The following is a 10,000-nucleotide window of genomic DNA, read 5'->3' as shown; positions in this document are numbered from 1 at the left end:
AGGACCATATTCATCAAACCCGTGAGAAGGAAAAGTCATGCAGAGCCCTTTGATGAATACTCCACTGCAGAGAGGCAGCCTCTGTAAAGAGATAACTAATTTCGTACAGCTTCCTGCACCAGGCAAATATAAACCAAAATCCCAGACCAGATCAATGCTCTGAAGATCTAAGTCAACAAAGTGATTATGAATGCAGTCCTTAAAAACAGTCTACTGAAGTTTGAGGAGGATTTTTTTTTTTTGTGATTGTGAATGTGATTGTTTGCAGAAGAGACATCTCTCTCTCTAACAGTTATCAAGCCAAGCGAACTGCTCCCCAGCAAAGACCTGAGCCTAGCAGGAACCAGATAAATGGAATTCACTGACAGACAACACTGCAAGAGGTCAGCTAATAAACAGAGGCAGGGAGAAGAACAGAGGAGAGGAGAGAAAGAAAGAAAGAAAGAAAGAAAGAAAGAAAGAAAGAAAGAAAGAAAGAAAGAGCATGTGCGTGTACAAGAGACTGAGACGTTGTATGTGTGTGTGTGCATGCAATTGTGTGTGAGGGGCAGACAGAGAGAGAGAGAGAGAGAGAGAGAGAGAGAGAGAGAGTATTTCAACCACAATACAACCAAATGGGATTCATGGTACTTCAGTGTGTGTAAAACTATGGCTTTGATTTGGTGCTTATTTGAGCAGTAGATAACATGAGATAATGAGGGTAATTTAACGATCTTAATGTTGATACGCCACACTGAGTCCTCATGAAGGAATCGCACTGTCACACTGTGTCCCTTTAGTTAAGATAGACCTAAAGGCACAGGGACGTCCTTAATGAGTGTTTGATCTCTCCACAGCGACGTGATGCAGTGCTTATGTTAAGAGAGAGAGAGAGAGAGAGAGAGAGAGAGAGAGAGAAATAGAGTGATGTTTGTTTGTTGAAGTGTGTAGCCACAGGGGGAGCGTGTGCGTATCTATCTGACTAGAGTCTAAAAGGAGTGAAGTTTCCAATGAATTATTGAAAGCCATCTGTCACAGAGGTTTTTCTGGCATGGTACGAACGCTGAAAAAAAAGAGGAATTGTCGCTCCCACCGCCCTCTCCTCCAATCCAGATCAAAAGGTGGAGATCAATGGGAAAGGCCCGGCAAACTTTGGCAAAATAACAATAAGAACCCGAAGCGAGGAAGAGGAGGGAAGAGACACCCGTCCTCGGAGAATACGCTGCGTGTAACTCCTCGACTGTTCCAGCGGAAAAAAAAAAAACTTCGAGGGAGGAGGAGCGTAGGGGGGGGGAAAGGTTTTGGGCTGGCAACGCTCGAGAAACTGAGAAAAGTGGAAAATGTGTTTTTTTTTCTTTTTTTTTTTTTTAGGGTTTTTTCTTCTTTTCTTCTCTTTTTTTTTTCTTTCTTTGTTTAACTTTTTCTTTCTTTTCCTTTCTTTCTTTCTCTGTGAAATATCAGCAGCCTGGATCTCATCGACATCACTTTAGCATTTATACAATCCTCTGAGGAGAGGCCCGTGTGCGAATTTGTTCCCGGCTTGTCACGACGTTGCCCCGGCGACACCCCTGACTGATTTTTATTGATGATCCGCCACGCTTTCGCCAGATGAATGGAGCCATCCAGAAGGAGGGTCAAAGTGGCTGCTTTTGAAAACGACTGTGCCCTAAACGCCGCGAGTCGAGGGGTGACATCGGGATGGGGATGGGGTGGGGGTAGGCAGGGGGGGGGGGGTCGGTTTGAGACAGAAGCATTTCAGATTTCAGAGCCCCCACCCCCACCCCCCCCCGCCAGCAACCACCCCTCCCTCTCCAAGCAGTCACGGCTACCTGTCAGCTCGGACAAATTGAATTTGTCTTCCTTTGGCGGTTTTTCCTCCGAAACCCCCAAACAGACATATTAGCGTTTCAGCTTATCAAGGCCTGTCAGTGGGAATCTGTTTAGCTCCCGATACTTCGGAACGTGCCCACGGGTGACGGCGCTCTTTTTCCCCCCCGCACAGGACAGTCGGGGAATTGCTTTATCGGAAGTGTCCTGTCATTACAGAAATAATTCCCATGGACGGAAACTAACGGAAATTAGTTTAAACTCTTGTTTCAGTTTGTTTCAGAGCTGAGGCTGATGTGAAATCGTTTAGTAATTTTTTGCCCTGATGTATTCACACACACACACACACACACACACACACAGAAGTCTATCAAATTAGGGGCTGGCTTATTATGACTGGACAACTCTGTGACTTTTCTCTCACATTCTATACAATGAAACTGACAGCCTGAATGAAGTTGTTAATGTGTGAATGTGTGTGAGTGTGTGGATGTGTGTGAGTGTGTGGATCTGTGTGAGCGAATATATGTATGTGAGTGTGTGGATGTGTGTGAGTGAGTGGATGTGTGTGAGTGGATATATGTATGTGAGTGTGTGGATGTGTGTGAGTGTGTGAATGTGTGTGAGTGAGTGGATGTGTGTGAGTGAGTGGATATATGTATGTGAGTGTGTGAATGTGTGTGAGTGTGTGGATGTATGTGAGGGCGTGGATGTGTGTGAGTGTGTGAATGTGTGTGAGTGTGTGAATGTGTGTGAGTGAGTGGACGTGTGTGAGTGAGTGGATATATGTAAGTGTGTGAATGTGTGTGAGTGTGTGGATGTTTGTGAGTGTGTGGATGTGTGTGAGTGTGTGGATGAGTGTGAGTGAGTGGATATATGTATGTGAGTGTGTGAATGTGTGTGAGTGTGTGGATGTATGTGAGTGCGTGGATGTGTGTGAGTGCGTGAATGTGTGTGAGTGAGTGGATATATGTGAGTGAGTGGATGTGTGTGAGTGTGTGAATGTGTGTGAGTGTGTGGATGTGTGTGCCTGTGAAGCTGTACATGTGTGAATTTGTTTGAGTGTGTAAGCTGTCAGTACTAAATTAAGAAAAGTAACCTCTGTGAAACACCCCCGTAGGGAAATCTGTCTGTGTATGTGTGTGTGTGTGTGTGTGTGCTGTCATACAGTTCAGTGTATTGCACACTCTATGTCATCCTCCCATTGGGGAAGTCTTCACCTTGAGTGAGTGGTTCTGAAATTTCCTTACACACCTTGAGCTTACCAGGTCTAACCAATCAGAAAAAACATACGTTTTCTGTGTGTGTGTGTGTGTGTGTGTGTGTGTGTGTGTGTGTGTGTGTGTTTGTGAGGGCATGTGTGCCCATCTCTGCGCCTGACTGATATGTAAACTGGTTGCCATGGTAAAAGGTAAAGAATTTGTAACACTGATGTCTCTGTAACTCTGCAGTTTCTTCCGCTCATCTTCTGGGCGTGCCCTCTTTCCTTAACAGACTTCCATTAATAAAACACTTAAATTACTCACTCCTCAGAGAAAGAAACAGAGGAAAAATAAATAAACAAACAAACAAACCAATAAATAAATAAATTAGCTGCAAAAATAAAATTAGCTCTTTTTCCTTCTTTTCTTTCCGTTTTTGTTGTTTTCCTTTTTAAAGGAACTTTCCCTTTGACCCTCACCTATTTCAGTCTCTCTCTCTCTCTCTCTCTTTAAGCTCTGTGTACACACACAGATTTAAAACAGAACAGACACAGAAATCCGTTAAGCTCGCTGTCCTGAAGGAGGAAGTGTTGTGCTAAACAAGTGGCACGTCGGAAGCATTCCCATTGGTTGAGAATTTGAGTGGAATTCTGCGATAATGGAATTCTGCCAAACGACAAGGTCAGAATAACTTCTGCATTAACTTCTGCCATCGACCATTAGCCGAGGACTAATGGTTAGAGGTGAGGGCTTGTGACCGGCTCCATCCCGCGACCCGCAGGAAAAATGTGGGTGTGGTGGGTGGGTGAACAGCGCTTGCCCCTCCCACAACCTCCACGGCTGACGAGACCCTGGGCTGCTGCCCACTGCCCCTGCTCCTGGTGTGTGTGTGCTCACCACTGGTGTGTACAGGATGGGTTAAATGCAGAGGTTAAATTCACTACTCACTGCTCAAAGTGTGTGTGTGTGTGTGTGTGTGTGTGTGTGTGTGTGTGTGTGTGTAATCAAAGAGATTCTAATTCTAATCAAAAAAAAAAACAAAAACAAAAACAAAAACCTTCATTTGGTCATGTGATGACAGGAAACAGCATGAAACACATTCCTATGGTTGAAACATGTTCTCTGGGCATTCACAGTTTAATGTTCCTGTTAGAACAGATTTCTTCCTACATGTGATTAATTTATTTCATTTTTGCATTCTGCACAGGTTTTATGCTAAAACTTTTTAATCATTCAGGTCTCATCTGCAAAAGAACTAGCGGCGGCCCAGAAGTTACGGTCTGTACTGTTCTGGTTGACTTACTTTGGGAAACTGTTTGACTGGTATCAACACTTTCTGTCCGAGCTTCATGTTTTTATTGATGACAACATCGATGAACTTCTCCTCTTCTTTCCCTTCATCTTTCTGAATTTTTTCAATCTCTGCAAAGTAGAGAGAGAGAGAGAGAGAGAGAGAGAGAGAGAGGGAGAATCATGTATTAGGTCAAATCCAACAAAAACTCTCTGAGGGCAATCAAAGGACAAAAGATGTTTATCTGTCTATAAGCATTCGATTATCAGAAATAATTGCCTTGAAGTTTGGCACTTGTCATTGATGCCCTCATTGTTTCGTGTGCTCACTGGACTGTGAAATAGTCTCTTTCGGACACGCTGTAATTTAATTGGATGTGCTTATAATCACATCAGGCCTTCCCATCGCTCTGATTGGTGGAGCTATGCTGCCTGTCACAGACAATGCGTGGCAACACGTTTGAATCCAATTTAGCTCTCCAGACAGTTAAAAAAAACAAAACAAAACAAAACAAAACACACAAAAAAAAACCACTTGTTTGTTTGGTAAAGGTGGGACAGACATTGGTATCAGTGTGAATCTGGTGTGTGGTCTGTGTGTTTGTGTGACACTGTTGATCTAATCTAATCAAATAGGCAATAAACTCTCTCTGCTACAGGGAAAAATTCACGGCTGTAGCTCCGGCTCAAAAGGGCAACATGAGGATAGCTCGCTGATCTGAGCCAGAAAAATCCACCTGGAATTTCACATTTCAACAAGTGTGCATTCCCCTCAACCAGTCAGAGCGGCTCGGAGCTTTGGATGTACAAAAACCAGCTGGATGACGGCCCACCAGAACCAGAACTGTGCTCCACTAGTTTAGGATACCCCTTGATATTGAATTCATTTGATAAGAGAAGACAGTTTAGAACAATAAACAGTTTAAAAATATAATCAATTTAATCAAGAAAAAAAAACAAAAAAACAGAAAAACAAGAAAAAAAAAGACAAAGCAGGGCTGTAACAAGACATTTATTATATCCAGACTAAACACTGGTTGAGCTTAAACGTGGAAACAGCACGTTTTAAAAGTATGAATGCATTTTATAAGGACATAAAGACATGTCTGCTACCATTACACAGCCCAGTATAACCAGTAAAATCACAGTGACTTTTACTACGCAGCGAGATTCTGACCATCTTTCTGACGATTTAAATATGAAAGAGATCATTAATGTCCAAGAACATGATAGGTCACAGAAAGAGAGAGAGAGAGAAAGAGAGAGAGAGAGAGAGAGAGAGAAATAAAATTTGATACATGTTGCCTGAATGGTTTTTTGAAAGGCGAGACTTTCAGTCCAAAATGAAGAGCCAATCACAGCTTCCCATGTGATCACGTCTCCGCCCCATTTACAATCCTCCAAACACTCTCATTATAACACCAAGCCCAGTGTTAGTGATCCCCTCACTCCAGAAGGGTGTTAGAGTGTTACAGCAGAGACAGAGCCTGCAGTTTACGAGTCAGGACTCGTGCAGCCAGCCTAAAATGCACTGAACTGATCTCTTTTCAAATTCCATGTAAAACAGAGTGAAGATGTATGGGGTAAAGTAGTGATCTCTCTTAAGCTCTTACTGCGTCTTGACTTTGTGAAGAAAAATCCCAAATAGATATTAGAGCAAAGCCCCAAAAAAAAAAAAAAATCATACGGAAACTGTACCTCACCCCCCAGCCCCCTGCTCTTTCAGTTTCCCTCAACTGTGAAACAGGAGAATCTGCTGTCCAACATGTCACTGAGAAATTCCACTTATGGGCTTCCGCTTCGTAGAGGTTGTAATAAGATTCTGTCGAATAACACAGAGTAGTCGCTAGCTTCCTACACTGGGAATTAAGAGCTGATCACCCACAGATCTTACAGTTCTTTCTCTCTCTCTCTCTCTCTCTCTCTCTCTCTCTCTCTCTCTCTCTTTCTCTTTCTCTCTATGTCACACACATACACACATACACACTCATGCACCCACATCCTGTGACCTTGCAACCTCATGACAAGACCTTCAATGCTGTGGTGACCAATAGTGAACACGGAATCACCTAGAATTACAATCATTATAAGGGCCACATACAGACTTCAGAGAACTGCACGTATGATAATGTTATGCTGAAATCTCACTCTCCATACACAACCACCAGAGCCCAGCTGGATTCGAGCTGTCACTGTGAACAATGGAGCTTCACGACTTGGAGTTTTTTTTCTCCAGAGAGGCCCAGCTGTATCTGTCCACCGTGCACAGGGCACACATTAAAACTGTACTCAGAGCAGTGACAAAAAAAGTCCTCTGTTTGAACTGCACTCATTCAACCAGGGACCAGTTTTCTCAACCTTACTGTTTCAAATTAACAACACACATGACACTTTTTCAGAATTTAGATTACTTTTGACACAGCAAAGAGAGAGACAGGGAGAGAGAACAAGGGGGAGGGAGAGAGAGAGAGAAAGAGAGAGAGAAAGAGAGAGAGAAAGAACTGTCTCCCTGTGGTTTTGTCCATGAATCAAGAAACGTTTGATTTAAATTACGTTCTAATCAGGACTTGTAAAGAGAACTGAGGCAGACCAAAGTTCTCTCGGCCCTGTCGTGACTCAGCCCTCCAGAGAGAGAGAGGAGAACAGGAACCAGCCTCTCATGTGATTACCAGGGCTGACGTTAAAGACCCACAGAGACAGAGGCTGTGATACAATACTGAGCCAGGCATATAAAAAATGAAATAAGGCAAAATAGAATCTCCAAATCTCTCAGGCCTACAGGAAACTCAAAAAAAAAAAAAAAAATTGAAAGAGGAAACAGAGCAGCATAAAAGTGAATAAAGAAACAATGAAACAGTGCATATGTAGACACACATATTCTCTCCTTGCAACAGGCATCCTCACAGCTCAACCTCAGTCTTGTGCGTGTGTGTGTGTGTGTGTGTGTGTGTGTGTGCGTGAGCGTGTGCACGCGTGCGTGTGTGTGTGTGTGTGTGTGTGTGTGTAGTGTATTTTAGCTCATCAGCTGCAGATAAGCCATAGCTCTCTCACAGACTCACAAAGCACAGAGCACAGCAGAAGAGATATCAGAAATCACATGACAGGGTTCTACCGTATCCTGGGGTGTAACCGTGAGATTAAAATACGAATAATTATGAGAAGCGTAGAGGGACGTGACCTAAATCTGCTATGTGTGTGTGTGTATATATATATATATATATATATGTATATGTATATATGTGTGTGTGTGTGTGTGTGTGTGTGTGTGTGTGTGTATATATATATACACCACTGCGTGTTTTTGTTGAGCTCTGGAAAAAAAAAAAAAAGAAAGAAAAAAAGAAAAACACCGATGTTTTCCTTCTGACATATTTGACTAATTTCCACTGCTGTTTACACAATGCATTACAAAGTGCTTTGATTGTAGATTGTGCAGAGTAAGATCATGCGTTTGCATGGTGTGTAAAGACAGGTGTTACATGCGTAACCTGCTCGGCACTGCTGATTGGCTGATTTGCTCATTTCTGTTTGACTGGAGGGGTGAGAAGGATTCAACAGAAGGTTGCTCTTTTTTGGGGGGCGGTGTGTGTGTGTGTGTGTGTGTGTGTGTGTGAGGGTGTGAGGGGGTTGAGGTGAGACTTGCTGACAGTTTAACAGATGCTGCAGGTAACACTATTCCTCTGGACTAAAAAAAAAAAAAAACCAGAAAGAAAAAGAGAAAAAAAAAGAAAGGATAGAGGTCTTGTCTGTTACTGGTCACACTTGATCGTACCTCTGACAAATGCAGGACATTACTAACATTACTTTTTGAAGGACAAAATGCATTTCCTTTCATCTCTTCCCCTCCTTTCTCACCTCTCCTGTACTCACTTCTTTTTTTTTCTTTTCCTTTTTTTAAATTTGTTTGAGGAAAAAAAAAAACTGACGTCTTTGTTAAAAAATGTTGTCCCTGCAGAAAAAAACCCAACAGCAACAACAACAATAATAACAACAACAACAACAACAACAACAACAGCTGTGTACTTCTGTGAGAGTCAATTATGTCAAATATCTGAACATTTACATATAACACAAGGCAGGGTATCAAAGGCAAACTGCAGGTGTGTGTGTGTGTGTGTGTGTGTGTGTGAGTGTGTGTGTGTCTTTTATTAAAAAGAAAACACTAATTCTGCTTCTCTGCTGCTTCGTATCCGCAGATAAAGAAACACGAGCTGCTGACATGTACTGTGTGTCACTAGTTTTAATGAAATTGACTCCAACACACGAGTGCTTTAGGGTTTAACCAAGCAGAAAAGATAGGACCTGCCACTTTCATGGTCTATTTTTCAAACACAGAGCCCTAAGAACAGAGCCCTCTCTCTCTCTCTCTCTCTCTCTCTCTCCCCTCTCTCTCTCTTCTGCTCCTGTGTGCCTTACCGGACTGCTTTAGCATTTGTCAGGTCCAGGCTCAAGACCCAAACAACCCAACACAGTGTTTTCTGTTCAGTCTTACACTTTAACTCAAAGCAAATCAGCGGTCAGATACATCATAAGAAATACGAATGCTGGAAAATGCACTGGTGCCATTTTACTCTTCTCAATAAATACGTCAAATATGCACCAGTCCCTGTTGCTGTGCTGGGGTACTGTAATTGAATTAGCCCTCCCCATGATCACAGACTAGGTGTAAGTCCGGCTGCCATTATAAGCAAGCAGAGATTTGCTGATTGCGTATACATGTATAAAATAATGCCTGTTGCCAAGCAACCTGTAAAATTAGATGCTTACTGGATGTTTTGCCTGCAGGATAGCTAACATTACAGACGGCAGCGACTTTGTAGGGAACTGTCAGTTTTGCGAATCCGAAATTCTCAAAGTTGACATTCTGAAAATGAAGGTGCCTGGCATTAATCGAAGGCATTTCGTTTAATGGATGTTTGGAATATCAGAGTAACACATGCTTAATGATGCAAAACCATCCACCAGTCAGTAGTCCAGTTAAAATTCTTTCCTTTAAATATGCTCTGAATGTTCATTTTATTCTCACGCTATAGTGGTTATCGGATGCATACGAGAAGGAAATATGTCCCTTAAAAGCAAGAGGTATTTTTATCACAGCTATCTCGACATTCAATGTTAGAATTACCACTTATTTTACACCCTGTGGGTAAAACAAGTTCCAAAAACCTAACAACCCACTTCTTAGAAATCTGCTAAACTAAAAATTTAAAAAAGAAGAAAAAAAAAAAAGAAAGAAAGAAAGAAAGAAAAAAAGAAAGAAAGAAAGAAAGAAAGAAAGAAAGTATAATGTTCCAATGATGTGTAAAGAATTCTAGACACTTTTCAAAGCCAGGTTTTTAAAACTCTTTATTGGGGTTGTTCTGTGCAGAGAGTTCAGGGTTGTCAACTGATTACATATGAACACAACCATAGCAGCTCACAGCTGAATAACCAGACAGCACAGTTCCCAGCAGACTCCGCCTTTTTAGCAAATTAAAAAAAAAAAAAAAAAATCACTTGACCGTTTTAACTGACCACATTTTTGTGCCGAAGCATTGCTTGACTGTTGATGGTCAGTGAGTGGTCCTACTATTCCTTTATTTTACACACACACACACATATATATATATATATATATATATATATATATATATATATATATACATGATTTTATTTATTTATTTATTTATTTTCCTAATCTGCTCAGACATTAGACCCAGTGA

At 41.8% G+C, this 10,000-nt stretch overlaps 1 protein-coding gene across 1 annotated transcript in view; it reads right to left on the bottom strand.

Annotated features, from left to right (window-relative positions):
• Positions 1 to 10,000, bottom strand: part of khdrbs3 (KH domain containing, RNA binding, signal transduction associated 3) — a 102,244-nt gene that overhangs the window by 46,787 nt on the left and 45,457 nt on the right. Inside the window, exon 2 of the mRNA XM_030789443.1 lies at positions 4,312 to 4,430. Coding sequence (XP_030645303.1) covers positions 4,312 to 4,430 — 119 coding nt within the window. The remainder of the gene's footprint in view (positions 1 to 4,311; positions 4,431 to 10,000) is intronic.

This window comes from Chanos chanos, chromosome 12 (genome assembly GCF_902362185.1).
Source record: "Chanos chanos chromosome 12, fChaCha1.1, whole genome shotgun sequence".
In the NCBI taxonomy this organism is placed as follows: domain Eukaryota; kingdom Metazoa; phylum Chordata; class Actinopteri; order Gonorynchiformes; family Chanidae; genus Chanos; species Chanos chanos.
The sequence above is the reverse complement of the archived record's forward strand: the minus strand, read 5'-3'. Positions and strand labels throughout refer to the sequence as shown.